Source organism: Mirounga leonina, unplaced genomic scaffold (assembly GCF_011800145.1).
Source record: "Mirounga leonina isolate KUSES-001 unplaced genomic scaffold, KU_Mleo_1.0 Mir_83, whole genome shotgun sequence".
NCBI lineage: Eukaryota > Metazoa > Chordata > Mammalia > Carnivora > Phocidae > Mirounga > Mirounga leonina.
In genome coordinates, this window is record NW_023270826.1 from 2,088,125 (window position 1) to 2,104,906 (window position 16,782).

General features: G+C 41.9%; 1 protein-coding gene across 1 annotated transcript in view; it reads right to left on the minus strand.

The window, feature by feature from the left end:
- LOC118002846 (neuronal PAS domain-containing protein 3-like) overlaps window positions 1-16,782 on the minus strand; it is an 835,118-nt gene that overhangs the window by 58,507 nt on the left and 759,829 nt on the right. Inside the window, exon 7 of the mRNA XM_034993451.1 lies at window positions 4,054-4,172. Coding sequence (XP_034849342.1) covers window positions 4,054-4,172 — 119 coding nt within the window. The remainder of the gene's footprint in view (window positions 1-4,053; window positions 4,173-16,782) is intronic.

The window sequence follows — 16,782 nt, forward strand, 5'->3', positions numbered from 1 at the left end:
GTTACGCTAAGATATGTGGCCAACAATGGGACCCAAACAAGAAGAAACCCCTGAGGCATAAAAAGTGGCTGGTCCAGATAACGTGCTACTGTGGATCTCAAAGCAAATGAGGACAGAGACAAGTGAATGTCAGCTCACCGCTGGGAAACTTCATTGGCAAGAGGGCAACTTTCCCAGGGCCCGGGGCGTGCAAGCAACAGCAACTTATACCACACTCTCTACTTGAATTTGCGGAATCAGAGTAGCACTTCTTTGGCTAGAGTTCTTGGTCGTGGGTTCCTGGGTGGGTGTTAAAAATCCCTAGAAAGGAAGGTAAATCCCTGCAAATCTCCATAAAGGAAGGCTGTGGGACGTGCTGAGCCACAAGAGAAGGTCTTAAACAGGCCAGAGATTTTTCTTTTAAAAAAATTGAGATGAACTTTCTGTATGTTGAGGTCCAGCTCATGCTGAGCTCTTCTTTGGACTCTATCTGCTAAGCAGTGAAGCAGAGGGTGGAGAGGGCAGACTCTGGAGCCTAACTGCCTGGTCAGTCTTGCCTCTTCAGTAGCTACTTAAGAGCTATGTGAACGCAGGCAAAGTACTAAGTCCATTAGAGCTCAGCTTCACCACCTGCAAAATGGGCACGACGATGGTATGTAAAGTTTGAAGAATGCCTGGCACAGAGGAAGGTTTTTTTTTTAATGTTTTATTTATTTATTCACGAGAGTCAGAGAGACAGAGAGGCAGAGGCAGAGGGAGAAGCAGGCTCCCCGCCTAGCAGGGAGCCCGATGCAGGACTCGATCCCAGGACCCTGGGATCATGACCTGAGCCGAAGGCAGATGCTTAACCATCTGAGCCACCCAGGCACCCACAGAGGAAGTTTTTAAACATTGCATGGGTTAGATCAAATAAATATGAAGTGTTGGGCAGAGTACCTGTCAGAGAGTCAGTGTTCGACAGGTCTTACTTTTGCCGGCATTATTACTGTCAGTGATAATAACAACATTAAAGAAAGAGTGGCAGCTAAGGTGATGGACAAGGTCAGAAAAGTGTATGTGCCAAGGTCACAGGAAAAATGGGGAGAAGTATTGTGGCCTGCACTGGGCATGGCTTAACATGTTGGAGCTTTATGGAAAAAGAAAGCAGCAAACAATGGTGATAAATTAAGAGGAATATTGGGAGTGTGTGGTGAAATTATCATCGCTGTTTCTTTTTATTTGTGCTTATTGTGTGGTGGTGGGGTGATTACCAGTTTTATTTGAATGTTTTATAAGCTGTTAGATTTATTTACTGAGAATGAACAGATAAATAGGGATGTTATTCAGCTGTGTCATGTCATGGGCTCCCATCAGCTCTTCCACTGACTTGCAGACAAGGTTAATTAAGGAGGCAGGGGCATCATGGAGGAGGAGGGGTAGAACTGGATCTGTAGGACGATTCATCTCATTGGGGGAAGAGTAGATGAATCAACTCTCGTGTTCACAGTCCTGGGGAGGGAGGAAAGGTATTGGATGGAGACTTTCGTGATGTCTTCAGAAAGACATACGAGCAGGATACGTCAGAGGAGTATGATCGCCTCAACATTCTAGGATTTGACGGAAATAGGAATAACTCCTCTTTTCTAATCCTGGATGTTCACGGTTGTACTTTTTTATATTTTGTTTCTCGAGGGTGCCTTCTTACAGCAAGGTGTCTTTAATCCTAAGCCCAAGGAGCTCTGCCAACACTGTTCTTCCACGTTTCCGTGGTGGTCTGTTCTCATTTACCACTCACAGGTGACATGTCACCTCCTCAGGGAGACCTTCTATGACTTTCCTATCTCAAGTGGCACCCCCCCCAGCCACCCTCACATAATCTTGCTTTACTCTCAGCATAGTAGTGTAGCCTAATGGTTCAGTGCACGGGGTGTAAGACCAGGCTCCCAGAGTTCAAACCCCAGCTCTGTCCCTTCAATGTGTGAAGCTGGGTATGCTAATTAAACCCAGCCTTAGTTTCTTCACCTGTAAAGTGGAAACAATGAGCACTTTTTTCTTCTGGGACTGTTGTGAGGGCTAATGCATGCATGCCACACCATGCCCAGCATATTGTAATAGTCTACTACAGTAGTCCCTATTGTTTTGGACTTCATTGCTGTCTGATATCACCTTCTTCATTTATTGTTATTGACTGTCTCCCACTGTTGAATCTAAGTACCACGGAAGCATGGACTTTTTATTGTTTAATGCTGGGTTACAGGATCTAGAACAGGCTCCAGAGTAGGAACTCAAGAGAAATTCATTGAATGAATAATCTATTAATATTGAAGAAATGAGCTTGTCCAATTTCAGGCCACACAGCAAAAGCAGCTGTCCTGAGCTGACCGAATGACAACACAGAAAGGACGCAAGCTCTTTGCTAGGGGTCTCTTGCCTAGACTGAAATACAAACTATTTCTCTACTTGGACAGCCCACTTTTTTTGTAGATTCAAAATTGTGCAGGACTTTATGATCTCTCATTGGTCATGTGAAAGCAGTAGTTTTTTATTCAAAAAATTAAATCAATGATACTGAAGTATACTAAATATTGCTTTGTCAAACTATACTTCACCTCCCCCACCCTTCCTCCCTCCTGAGACATGCCCCCTACAAACCAGTAAAAACCACTAAAAATGATGAATGGACACTAACAGACAGAACACAGGTGAAAGGAAGCCCTACGGCTCCTAAAAACTGGAAGGCCAAGACTGCTACCATTTGCTTGCATTACAATGATTCTAACCACTCTACCTACAGTTTGCTTCCAGAATTCCAAACTTGCTCCTGCTACACACTCTGTAACTCATAAATGTCTTGGGTTCAGTAAGGCAGGAAAAATCAAAATAATCCGAAGGATAGAGTCGGGATTTTTTTCCTCCACCATATCCCTTTGTAACGGGCCTCTGTAGGGTAAAGCTCCTGCAGGCGGAGCTGCCTGGTGCCTCTCCTTTGCTTCAAACCCTGTTAAAGGTTAAGCATGTTCCCCATGTGCCCTTCAGACGGGTAGGACAGCTAAAGGTCGTTCATGGAAGGGCCTGCTTCCCTACCTCCTTCCTTTTTCTCTCTGAAGAATTCATGTCAAAGAAAGTACCTGACTCTGACTCTGGCAGCCGCTGGTTTCTGATGACTTATATATGGTTTTTAAGCGCAATGCTAATGACTCTTAAGCATCCCTGACAATGCTACAGTAACCCTAAAGAACTGAGCTATCAGGCGCTCTCAACTCGAAAACTGGAAAAGGTTATGCCGGCCACATCTCTCGTACATTCGGTTGCTGCGTGTCCTCCCGCATTTAGTAAATATTGTTTGGGAGACCGGTTAGTGTCTTGTAAAATTGATAAGATTCAGGTTACCAAAGGCATTTCATAAATTTCATAGGTCTTAATTTATGTTGCTATAGTAACTGAAATGTTAGAATTCCCCGAGATTAGGAGGCTTTTGTATCCTTACCCTTAAAATGATAATAATGTAGATTATGACTCCAGACGTGGTCTTTGCTGTTGTGGGGAAACATGTGCTTTGTATGTTGAGTATTCTGTGGATGCTAAGGTATGATTGAATGTGCAATAATTGTAATTTCAACCAAGATTCCTGATGCCCAACCTGATTTTCTTATTTGCGTATATGAGTCTTGGTGGCCAAGAGGTTAGTAAAATGGACAGTCTTTCTCTAAAGAGAAAGGGGGAATTTGAAGGGAGAAGCGGAATTCTTACAAGTAGCCGTTCTAGAATGCTCATCTTAAGGACTGATATGAATTTGGTTCACCTACCCCATCAAAGGGAATTTCTAGCAAGTGCTGAAGACCTTGGTGCATTATTAACAAGTGTTTTAAGAAAAGACACTCTATTGAGGGATTTAGTGCCTCAGCAACATCTGAAGTGAGAATGAGAGGTGTAATGAAGCCCGTACCTTGAGACAGGAAAATAACTAAGAACCTGATGGGCGGCTCAAGGTCACAGGCGTTAATTATATGGACCCAAAGCAGCTGGGAAACAGGATGCAAATGACCTAGGATTGACCTAAGACAGAAATATGTCCCTTCCCAGAGCCCAGCTTACCTTATATCCTGATGATTTGATGTGCACGCCGCGTTTGGTCAGAGTAGATTTCATTCGGATGAAAAAGGAACGCTCAAGGGTGTTGTCAGTGGTTAGCAGACTGGGGCTGGTTGACTCCACTGAAGAATACAAAAATATATACACACATGATTTAGATGTCTACACAGCCCCTCACAGCTACTGCTCAGGTGCAATCCTTGAGTTCACTAAAAATAAATGACTGATGGGTGCTAAGAGTGTAGTAATCAATTTACCTCATTTAGAAAATGTTTACTTTGCAGAAAATAAAAAAGAAAAATTAATGAATCCAAAGTAACTCCATTCCAGTTTCTGACAGAAGCTTTTCAGGCCTCTTAACTTCCAGCAGCTCGCCAAGTAGGGTCTAAAGTAAGTAAGGGCAGCACATCTCGAGACTTGGCAGGTGCACATGCACGGAATAGTCATGAGAAAGGAAGGCACCATAGATGTAAGGAATCAACCAAGACTGAGGCAGACAGGCTCCTGATGAAGAGTACAATCACTTGCTCTTTGTTCTCCCTGCAAATCCCTTCTTGTAACATTTGCCCCCTGGGCAGTTCTAAGGACCATGAAACTGTATCCTGGCCGGGATCCTTGCCCTCCTGAGTTGGTCTCCTTTGTTGTGGGGAAGAAGAAAGCATAGAGTCTTCTCAATTGACTCATGATAGAGGGCTGAGAGTGGGATGTATAGACAGAAAGGAATAAAAACCACCAACAATATCAACTGTCCACGGCTGTTTCTAATGGCAGCTTGCCCTCCGCCCCCATTGGAACAGGATATTAACAAATAATAGTCTCCTCTCTTAAGCAAGACAGTTACTCTTTCCCTTCATACACTTTGAGACTAAGTGGAACACTTCTTTACTTCTGAAACTTAAAATGGTAGTGTGCAGTCTTGTTGATCTAAAAACACCTTTCGGCAAACAGGCCACACGGCCACATAATATGGCCACATCTTCTAAGGGATTTTGTCAATTTAAGTGTTTTCCTGCAAAGAAATTAATTTTGGCATTTTTAAGCCTAATCGATACTGTCTAATTTTGCTCTTCTAGAATAGTACTCTAAAGTTTAAACAATTTTTCTGAGTCTCAAATTAAAAAAAAATATGTCCAACAACAAACAGGCTTTGTTTTGAGAAACCTAGCACTAATTTTCTCAGGGGTGGAGGTATAGAAATCTGTGTCACAAAGGGACTTGTCAGAATTAAGCATATATGAAAATAGTTATTAAAACACAAAGAAAAATAGGAAAAACAAGCTTTTGAACTTTAAGAAACGTATTCCATCTATTTCTAAGGGAAAGAAATGCCTATTTTTTACATGAAACTTGATGCTCAGATGAAAGAATAGAAGCTCCTATAATAACAGAAACCTTACTGTTTGTGGACTATAGCTTTTCTTGTATCATTCCTGTCTAACTAAGACTGTATTTTCCTATGTTTGTGGCACTTCTGTTCTGGGGAGAGGGAGCCACTGACAAGTGTCCCTTTCTTATGTGTTTCTCTTAAGATTTTCTTTTCTTTCTTTCTTTCTTTTTTTTTTTTTTGTTTTAGAGAGCATGGATCTGATGTCATTTTAAATGTACAGCTTTTTATCACTCGAGGGAAAAGCAGAGCCATGTTATATTTAGTACTTTCATTTCTTCTGATTAAATATGAATTACTATGAAATTTTTCTCATCATCTAACACGCCATAATACGCCAACAGCTTTTTAATACACTATATAAGCACAAACTTCTGCTCTAAGAGTTTAATTTGCCCCTCTAATCCAATCACATCAACCTTATTTCTCTTATCAGAGATTCCCATTTTGAATTAAATGAGCTCATTAGTTTTAATCAAAAGCAGAGAGATCAAAACTTAAACGTAAATGCTTTAGATCAGAACTGTCAGTCAGCCGTGCAGTTCTATTTTACTAAAACACAAGATCAGAGACCCTTAGAACCAATTTTTTTCTCGTAAGGGATGCCGAGAGCTTGAAGATGCTATATCCTTTATTTATTTTTTTTCCCTCCCTTTCCCAAGGACAGATTATACATTTAAGGTTAGACTTCATTTATAGCAGTTTTTCATCCTGGTGGAAATGGAAAAGTATGCCAATCTACTGTTGTCCCTTTCACATTTATTGGCACTGGTCCTCAGAGACTTGAACTAACAGGAAGCCATCAGAATCCACACCACAAACTCGGCCTTAAAAATTCAGCTCTGTGCAGCAAGATCGTGTTTGCAATAGCTGAGGAAAAATGAAACTTCCCGCAGAAGTGAGATGTATTTCAGGGCCAGGGTGCTGGGGTACCCTGACCCCAGGAGGAAGGAACTGGCTCACTGCAGAAGAGTGAATAATTCAGGCATCATTAGAAACTATTGTTTTCAGGACGTAAAATTGCAGAGTACAACACTTCGTGGGCACGGCAGAGACCGCAGCACGGCTGCTTCCCACTGGGTGACAAGCTCTGTCTGAGCTGTGGGGGCCGAACATGGTGTCCTGCGCTGACTGAGGCCCTGCACACAGCACCCCCCCAACCCCCCGTGTGTTACAACGGCAATTGCCTAAACATACAGGGGTGGCGGTAATTAAACCCAGGACAACTGGTGTGAGAGGAATGCTAAGGTCAGGTTTTGCTCCGTTGACACTGAGATTTAAGATCTAAACTGGTCTTCAAGCTTTATTTCCAACCATGGGGGAATGGGGAATTGGGCAGAAAGTGAGGGGGCAACTTAGACCAGAGTTTGATTTCTGATAAAGAGTTCCCTTTTCATTGACATTTCCCTTTTCGTATGACTTTCTAGTTCTGAGGACGGGGCAGGAGTAACATGGCACTCTGTCCCTTTCAAGGGGACACGGAACAAACCCGTTGGCCTTGGCCGTGCTTCCTCCAAGGGCTAGCAAATACACGCTGGTTATCCCATTCTGACAATGGCGTCTCTCATGTGAAAGATGAGCTATCCGCAGGTGACAGGTAAGAGCAGCAGCTTTCCAAGAGAAGCTTTCTGAGCGTCTCAGGTGAGAAGCACGGTTTTGATGAAGGTTCTGTGGGGAGAGAGCATGGCCTTGGTGATGTGCAGCATGTCTGTGGCATTGAATAGAGACTGTGTGTGTACACGTGCGTGCAGATATGGATGTGTGTCTATGGGGGGGTGAAGAGGACAGCGTGGCGAGAGAGGTGTCCTTAAGACTGGTGCCCTATAAAGACGGTGGGACCAGTCAACATCAAAGAAGCATTTTAGAGTGCTTTCTAGAGATCAGATGCTTTCCTGTCAGCTTTTTGAGGCAGGCCATGATTGCTGCATGCTCTGATAAGAAATTTGGGATTCAGAGAAGCTCTATCCGGTGCCAGAGACAGAGGAGAAATTTATGGGTAAAACTGGATTAAGTGGTCAAAGCCCAGATAGGGCCAGTTTTGACCCATGAATTATAAACGAGGAGCTGGAAAACAAAACACAAATGAGACCCACACAACTCAAAGTTAGATAAAGAAATATACTCTCTTTTGCTGAATCTCAAGGGCCTCAACTTTTTAATAAATCTAAATTATCTCAGCTCTTGAAATGTCAGTTTTTGCATATTTTGTAAAATTTACAGAACAATTTATAGCAAAGTTGTAATAATTTTTATGTTGGCAAATGCCACCATAATGTGAAATCGTATCTGCGTTATTTCACATTTGTTTATGAATCCCTGACTAGCATTGTAGTTGCTGCTTCCTTATTACTATGTAGGGGCAGGAGGTGAGGGGGGAGTTGGAGGAGGGAGAGGAGGTAGCTGAGAACCATCTAGTTTTACTGGCTAATCCTAGGGCCAGGTCCCCCTGAACACTTTCAGTATTCTTTCCAGGGTCTCTGTAAATAGAGGAGGCCCCAGCATAAAGAGGGTCTTTCTTTCTCATACACTACAAATGTTTTCAGTGCAACCTCATGTCAGAACTCTCCAGCTGCCACCAAATCCTGATGTAGTAGGGAAGGAAAAGAAAAATTAAGTTTTGAGAAAACGAGGTTGCTCCTCAATTGTGAACAAAGTATTTTTCCTTTTGAAGGGGAAGTGGATTGGGCTATGTTGCTAACATATGAAGTTAAATATACTCTTTTCCTATTTCATTGCCTAAATGAATCTTTCCTTTTTCAGAGGTTCTGTACACACAGGACAAACCAAAGTGCAAATAACCAAAATGACTTTCACAAGACAAGGGAAGACATGTTGGTTCATTTTGCAATTACCTCGATGAAGCCAAATTGTTTCATTGTCATATTCTGTTAGCTTTGTTAGATACTGATGTATTTTAGGACTTTAGAATGAGTATGTGACAAACGATTTCTTTCCTTAACAAAAGTTTTCCTGCGCTTCCTCAGCCACCTGGAAGTTATCTATGGTCATATGGCTTTCCGTGGTCAAGGAAATGTGAGCCAAAGTCATGTGTCGCTTTCGGGTGGAATCTTCAAAAAGAGCCAGTCTCTTACTAGAAAGAGGTCCTCTCTCTTTCCTCTGCCATAGTGACTATCGACATTTCAGATGGTGACTGCTCTATCAGCCTGGGTGTTGGAATGAAGATAGTGTGGGACAGAACCCACAGCTGACCCTCACAGAAATAAATTTTTGTTATAATTTCAGAATGGTTTTTTATGACAGCCTAACTTAGCCCATACTGATGGGATACAAATACTCTATCTTTATTATATAATGAGAGTCTGTGTTGTCCAAGCCTTCCAGCTAGTCACTGGCAGCACACAGATACGACATATGTTTGTCTGACTCCAGAGGTCATGATGTGGCCAAATACTGTTGTTATAGTTATTTATATCCTCATTTTATCTCTTATGCTAGGTATTCCAGGGCATCAAGGCTGACACAGGTCTAATTTGCATCCCCTTTACCACCTACCATGGTTCCTTGTTTCCCAGAGCAAAAATTATACATACATGCACCTAAATACATATATGATTTACATATGTCTAATATATTCAAGAGCTAATATTCATTAAATGTTGACTTCAATGTAAAAAGATCTTCCCAACCTAGTTTCCCAATAGTAGGACAAACATGGCAAGTAAATCTTGTCTCACAGATGGTATCCCAGCAGATTTTATGTTTACCCAGGATGACAAGTGGGGTCATTTAAAAATGCCAAAATTGTTCAATATTCCTCCTTCCAAAAGGCAGAGTCTATTTTCTCTCCCCTTGAGTGTAGACTTGGTGACTTACTTCTAATAAATAGCACATGGTGGAATTGGCGGGATATGACTCAGTCATGGCAGGGAGAGTGGCTTCTTTTTTGCTCTCTCCTGGGTCATTCCCTCTGATGGAAGCCATCTGCCATGCTGTGGACACTTGCACAACCTGGTGGAGAGGCCAGCGTCACAAGGAACGGAGGCTTCCTAGTGAGTCATGGTCACACGAGTGAGCTTAAAAGTGGACCCTCCTGCCCCAGTCAAGTCTTCAGATGACTATGCTCTGACTGATATTTTCATCGTAACCTCAGGAAAGACCCTGAGCTAGAACTACTCAGATTAACTGCTACTGGATTCCTGACCCATAGAAAATATGTGAGATAGCTTTAAGCAAAATATTTGGGGTGATTTGTTACACAATGATAACTAACCATAATATCCACATTGACCCTCTTTTTGGAAAAATTACAGTCTTGTCTCGGCATGTGACAACATGGGTAAAACTCCTGTAATAGTGAGAAGGAACGCACTGCCCACAGTGCCAGTAGCCCGTGAATTCACATACGCAAGAAACACTACCTGCAATGATGATTTTTGTAAGCAGAGTTTATGTTTTCAAAGGTAAATGCTCAATTGATTTTTTAAAATGTGCGATTTGTAAAAGGTGCTATCAACACTGTCATCTACAAGATTGGGAGATCTGGAAAGGCAGGCCTGATGTCTTGCTTGTCTCTTGTTATATCTATTCCCTGCTCTCCTCCTGCTTCCCTTATCCCCTGTCCCACACCCCAGGACCCGCAAGTGCCCATGATGGTGTTTCACATAAGTTGTCACTCAGTGTGCGTGCGGAATAAACTAACAGTCAGTCAGATGCTTTCTTTTAAGAATTATTATCCCCTTTACCCCTGCCATGCCATGCTCACAGAACACCTTGGCCCAAGACTTGGTGTTTTGTTGTTGTTTGTTTGTTTTTGGGGTGAGGGAATCATATGACTTCTCCTTGTATTCATCTCTAAGGCAGCATGTTCTGCAAAAGGTTACTTTGAGTCATGGACCAGTGGTTTGGTAGTTAAAAAAGGATGGGTCTGATTTCCCCCAGAATTAGAGAATACTTTGTTCTCTTTTGGAGAGTTGGCCTCCATCTCACTGGCCTGTCCTTTACCACGTGCCGGGCAACTCTGCAGGGGAGGACAGGCTTTAGTAGACTAGCCTGAGATCCTTGGCCATGGGGGCAAGGCAGTGCCCACCATTTCTGTGAACACATGGTGCACCACCCTTTGGATGTCATGCAAATGCAGTTCCAGCCAGGGCGCTCTGGCTCAGCACTCAGCCCCTATCAGCTTCGGGGCTTGCTCTGGAGTACGACAAAAAAAAAAAAAAAAAAAAAAAAACAAAACCCAAAAAACCCCCACAAAAAAACAAAAAACAAAAACAAAAAACCCCCCTGAATTTATTTAAGCCTCATTAAGGCTGATTCCTGCTCCCACTCAGTTGTGAGTCTTCAGCTTTGTTTAGAAACTTGTGAATCATTAACTGAAACTCTAGAGCATAGGTGTGAAAATAATTGTGGTTCAATAATGATGTAATAAACTTTTTTCAAAGTCACATTAAGAATAATCCGCCAAAAAAAAAAAAAAAGGAGAAAAATAATAATCTGCCAACCATGCCACCTGTCAGCACACTCTCTGGCAGTGTCTGCCTGCCCGGGATGAGAATCATAATGCATAAGGTTGCCTTTCAGGTTTCCTGTGCCTGGCAGGGGTTGCCGCTTGGTGAGGCTGTCCCCTGAGGGGGAGGACAGCATTCAGACGGCACCTGCAGCTCCGCACTTGGTGTGTGGATGACACCACTCTGGGCGAAGAGACACAGTGTCAGAGTCAAGCTGCTACCAGTGGGTGTTTCTGTACACAGCTACTAAGCCACAGGAAAGTTCAAGGGGAAAATCCGGGTAGTGTAAAGATAGCCTTTGAGAGTATATGACGTCCAACGTGACCCATTCTGCTGCAGGCTCTGCACTCCCAAGAACATGCCATATGAATACTGCAAGCAAGTGTTTTAAATCTTACTGGAGATGCCCTATAAATGTTGCCACTTGAGGGATCTATTCTGGGAGAGAAATATGGCATGTCCTCCCAGGATGCCGTTGGATTCCATTACCAATATTGCGTATGGGATCGAGTGTGGCAATGCTTTTATCACAACTATAAAGTGGTTATGAGCCAATTCCTCATATAAAACATACTCAGTAACATTGAGGCTTTCCCCCCTTTTCTGTTTCTTTCTTTTATTTCCTTCCTTTCTTTTCTCTCTTTTCCCTTTTTTTTTTAAACAACAAACATGATGTCAGACAAAGGGCATCAGGACTTGGTCTTTTGTAGTACAAAACAAAATAACAATACATAAACACCTTTGTGAAGGCAGCTCAAAACCCCATGTTTTCTATTAAAAAGTCATGTTCAATCTTCACTGTTGATAGAACCGAATAGCTAACACAGAGAACATTGTATATCAGAAAGGTCAATAGTTATTATGAGCTACAAATATATTTTTTTCCATCCTTCAGGCTGTTTAGCGCATATCACAGCATGAGCAGCTGTCTTCTTTAATGCTTTTAAAATTAGAATCCCAAAGAGGAAGAAAAAATTATGGTTGCAATGATTGCTCTTTGCTTTTGTAAGTTTACTTTAATATACTATTTTATATACATGAATCTTCCGTGCAGCCTATCCATGGGGCAGGCGCCGGTTGCCAGGACCGAGTTGAACTGCCATGTTTATTTTCTTGGCATTCTGGCCAAATCTCCATTTCGGGAGCAGATGTTGTCGACATACTATATTTTAAAAAGGAGTTATATAGAGGAGTCTGGCTACAGAGGCGCTTGCAAACACACACATATGCATTCTGCTTTTTCACTGCTTTAAAGCTCTGTGACTAACTACAACAATGCCATGTGATGAGAAACAGCTATGCAGCCCTGGCTGAAAAATCGGGTGGTGGTTTGAGCCATTGATACACAAACTCTCTCTCTTCAAGTGCAGGCCTATGGGCTGGGAGCACATCTCTTCAGGTTTTAAAGGTTGATCTTTTGCCTGTCCCTAGAACTTTCTGCCCTTACTCAACACATGACCCTAAAAGACAAGATGAGGTTTTAAAGTAGCACATGTAAGCACTTGTCAGATGTTTTAATATAGCTCACTTAGTCTTTGTTCAGTTATTTAAATACTTACTGAGTATCTACAATAAGCTGGAGCCATTTGTAAATGTAAGTGCTTACATTTTGGAGAAGGGGACATAGGCAGTAACTTCTGGCGGTGATGAATGCTATAAAGAAGTGCAATGCGGAGTGAGGGGCTGGAGAGCGAGGGGGTGATGGTTGGGTGGGTGGGTGGATGCAGGGGCCTCACTGATGGGAGGGCTTTGGAGAAGACCGGAAGTCACGTTGATAAGTGGGTGAAGATACCACGCACACCTCACATTGTAACTTTAGGACTTCGGACTGGTAAAAGGCTTTATAGAAAACTATTACTTGGATAGGTATGTACTAGTGACCAATTCTAGATGTTACCTTTTGTGCTTTTTTTTTTTTTTTTTGGTCCAAAATTAAAATAAGTGCTATACTAAAGACAGATAATTTAACCTGTAGGAAACTGAGGGAGGAGTTAATGGACATAATCGTCCAGAGCATTCAGTGCCTCGCAGATGTACCTACCGGTACTGTCCATTCTTTGGGCAACTCCAGAGGGAGGAGCTTCAGGACAGAAGGGGGAGAAAGACTGAGTAAATAAATAAATGACCTTCTTCTCTTTGGTGAGTTTTGGTAATGAAAATAAAGAGACCTGAGCATGTTTACTGATCAAGAGGTGTGTACACTGGAAATGGTAATTGAAGAATTTAAATCTTAAGGGACATTTAATCCGTGACTGAGAAAGCCTCTGAAATGAGGGAGAAGGAAAAAAAGGAGGATGTGAGAGAGAAAAGAGAGAGGGGGGAGACAGAGAGGAGTATGATGGGAATGGCCTTGAACAACTTAATTTCAGTAGAGGACATGGGAGAAGGAGAGGATTTTGAAAGTGAAAGCAGCTACCTAGCAGCCCAAGTGGGCAAAGCAACTAGGACTGATAGAAAATAAGTAATAAGACTGCACAGTGGCTGGAAGTTGCTTAATTTTAAGAGCACTAATTTTCTAGGGTACCCTAATAACAATGGCTTTGTGGTCTTTCAAGGTAATGCTCAGGATCATGAACTTCTCCCAGGGATGGGAGCTGGCACAGTGGGAATAAAAAAAGTCCGTAGAGTGAGGGATTGCCAAGGGTTAAAAACGAGCAAGTGAAAGTGACAGAGTGATGGGCTGGGGAAGAGAAAAGGGTGATGGGGCAGCGGGGTGGTGACCTGGGGGAGGCAGCCAGGAAGGGGGCTTTGTTCAGAAAGGATTTGTGAAAACCCTGTTGATGGCTTTTAGATAAGTTTATGTTCTCTCTCTCTCGATTCTGTGTTCACAGGAAAGTTGGAAAATATGAAAGAGTAAACCAGAAAATAAAAAATTATCTCTATAACCTTAACACTCAGTTACAGTCACTATTAAAACTAATGCTTTGTTGCACTCTTATTTACTATTTATTTATATACTTATTTCACAATTGGGACCATACCTGTGTCTCCTGCATTTTTTAATGTCAGTCATAGCTCAGTGTGTGATAATAGTAGTATTATTAGACACCGCTCGGGGAATAAAAGGATATTGGGGCTCTTGGTGGCAAATCAGCTTAAAAAAAAAAACAAATCAGAAATGAGAGTATCTGCATTTGCCCGTATGAGTATCACTTCAAACATACTATTTTTACATGGCTATGTAATGTTCCATTGCTTGGTGACGAATTTCTTTGAAATTAATCTTGCTTCAACTTTCTTATTATTTCTTAGGGTGGATTTCTAGAAGTGGTATTACTAGGTCAAAGAACATGAGCTTTCTTTTTTTTTCATAGATTTTTTTTTTTTATTCATTTGAGACACAGAGATACAGAGAGAGAGAGCATGAGCAGGGGCAGGGGGAGAGGCAGAGGGAGAGGGAGAAGCAGGCTCCCCACTGAGCCAGGAGCCGGACAGGGCTCCATCCCAGGACCCTGGGATCATGTCCCGAGCCGAAGGCAGACGCTTAACCATCTGAACCACCCAGGCGCCCCATCTTTTTTTTTTTTTTTCTTAAAAAAGCTAATGTGTACAAATTGATTCTGTGTACCACTTTGCAGAAAAGTTATGCTTTATCAATTTACATATTATCAACAGTGTTTGATGGTGTTCATATTGATTGCCCTCTTAAAATATTTGTTCTCACTTGATAAAAAAACATTAAATTAGCAGAAGATTCAGAGAAGATACTTTACTGGGGTCTTCCTGAAAAGCAGTATGTAAAAACATCTCACATGTTTAATTTGCATCTCTATTTCTAATGAAGATGAATGATGTTTTAATCCATATTTATTGGCCATGTGAATCTTTTTCAGTGAATCCTACATTTATGTCCTCTGTTTTCCACTAGAGTTTTTAGTATCTTTCATATCAATTTGAATGAGATAGTTACCTTTATTAAGGATATTATATTTTTTAAATACTTACTTATTTTAGAGAGGGGGTGAGGGCAGAGGGAGAGAGAGAATCTTAAGCAGACTCCGTGCTGAGCACAGAGCCCAACAGAGCTCGATCCCATGACCCTGAGATCAAGACCTGAGCCGAAACCAAGAGTCAGATGCCTAACCAATCGCGCCACCCAGGTGCCCCAAGGATATTATTTTTGACATACTTCTTGTAAATATTTTCCCATTTGTTTGCCTTTCCTGTTTGTAATGTGCCCTGATACATGTTTTTAAATTTTATATCGAGAAGTCTATATGTTTTTTCCTTTGTGACTTTTTGTTACACTTCTATCTTAGAAAGGTTTTCTCCTTTTTTTACACAGATGTTGGGCATGTTAAGAATGAAGCATGGTTGGGCGCCTGGGTGGCTCAGTTGGTTAAGCGACTGCCTTTGGCTCGGGTCATGATCCTGGAGTCCTGGGATCGAGTCCCACATCGGGCTCCCGGCTCGGCGGGGAGCCTGCTTCTCCCTCTGACACTATCCCCTTTCATGCTGTTTCTCTCTCTCTCTCTCTCAAATAAATAAATAAAATCTTAAAAAAAAAAAAGAATGAAGCATGGTTAAAAGTCAAAGGATGGCTCTGCCAATAGGTGGCTAAAGGCAAGTCAAAGAACGAGCGTTTTGAGCTGTGGCAGTCAAGGAAGTATGTGGAGTAGCTATTCATCCTGGAAACTGTCATTTGGGCATCTGTTGCCTCCTTGAGGAGACTGCTGCACAGGAAGACTGCAGAGGACGTGTGGACGCCATTGAGGACAGTAGGTGAGTGATGTGGCTGTTGAGAGATGATGGCACTGAGAGCAGGTAATGAAGACCTTTTTCATTTTTTTAAGAGGAAATTCTGAAGTGATGGTATTGGGGGAAACGGTACAGAAGTGGCAGTGGAAACGAAGTATGATGGCCACTCCTCTTTCACGTTGGGAGACTCAGAAGCATGGGAATCATGGTGTCTAGAGGATTTCAAGAGTGGTGGCCTCCAAGAGAGAAAGGTTTTAAATAAGAATGAAGAGGCAGAAGTGGGGCTTGTGGAAAAGGTGGTGGCTTTAGCACAGTTTACTCCTCATTAGGGTTCCCAAATAAAATATGGGAAACCTTATTTAATTTGAATTTCAAATAAACAATGACTGGTGTTTTTAGTGTGACCCAAACATTGCATATACATTTCAAATTTAACCGAGAATCCTGTATTTTTATTAGCGAGATCTGGCCACTCTGCCCCTAGAAGGGGGAGGAAGGGTTTTGCATGGGAGCTGTCATGTGATTAACAGGAATGAAGACTGGAGAAGTTTAGAAGATTGGCCTGAGATACATTTGTTTGACAGAGAGAAAGTTCTAAAAGGTTGAAAGTTTCCCCTGGAGAATGTTCGAGAACTAAGCAATGATTGAAAATTCAAGTGAATGTTGGTATAAATATGTGGCTTTTTTGAAATTTGCCTTCCCAGAGATGGGGTCTAGCACAATGGCCATTTTTAAAAACTGAAGTGTAACTGACATACAGTATCCCATTAGTTTCAGGTGAATCATCATACTGATTTGTTATGAAATGATCCCCAGTATAAGTCTAGTTACCATCTGTCACCATACAAAGTTATTACAATATTATTGACTATATTCCCTATGTTGTACTTTTCATCCTCATGACTTACTCTATGACTGGAAGACTGCACCTGTTAACCCCCTTCATGTTGTGCCTTCTCTCCAACCCTCCCTGGTCTGGTAACCAATGGTTTGTTTTTTGTGCCTATGAATCTGTTTCTGTTTTGTTTTGATTGTTTTTACACATAAGCCAAATCATATGGTAGTTGTCTTTCTTTGACTTATTTTGTTTAGTAAAACACCCTCTAGGTCTATCCATGCTGTTGCAAATGGTGAGATTCTATTCTTTTTTTATGGCTGAATAATATTCCTGTGTGTGTGTGT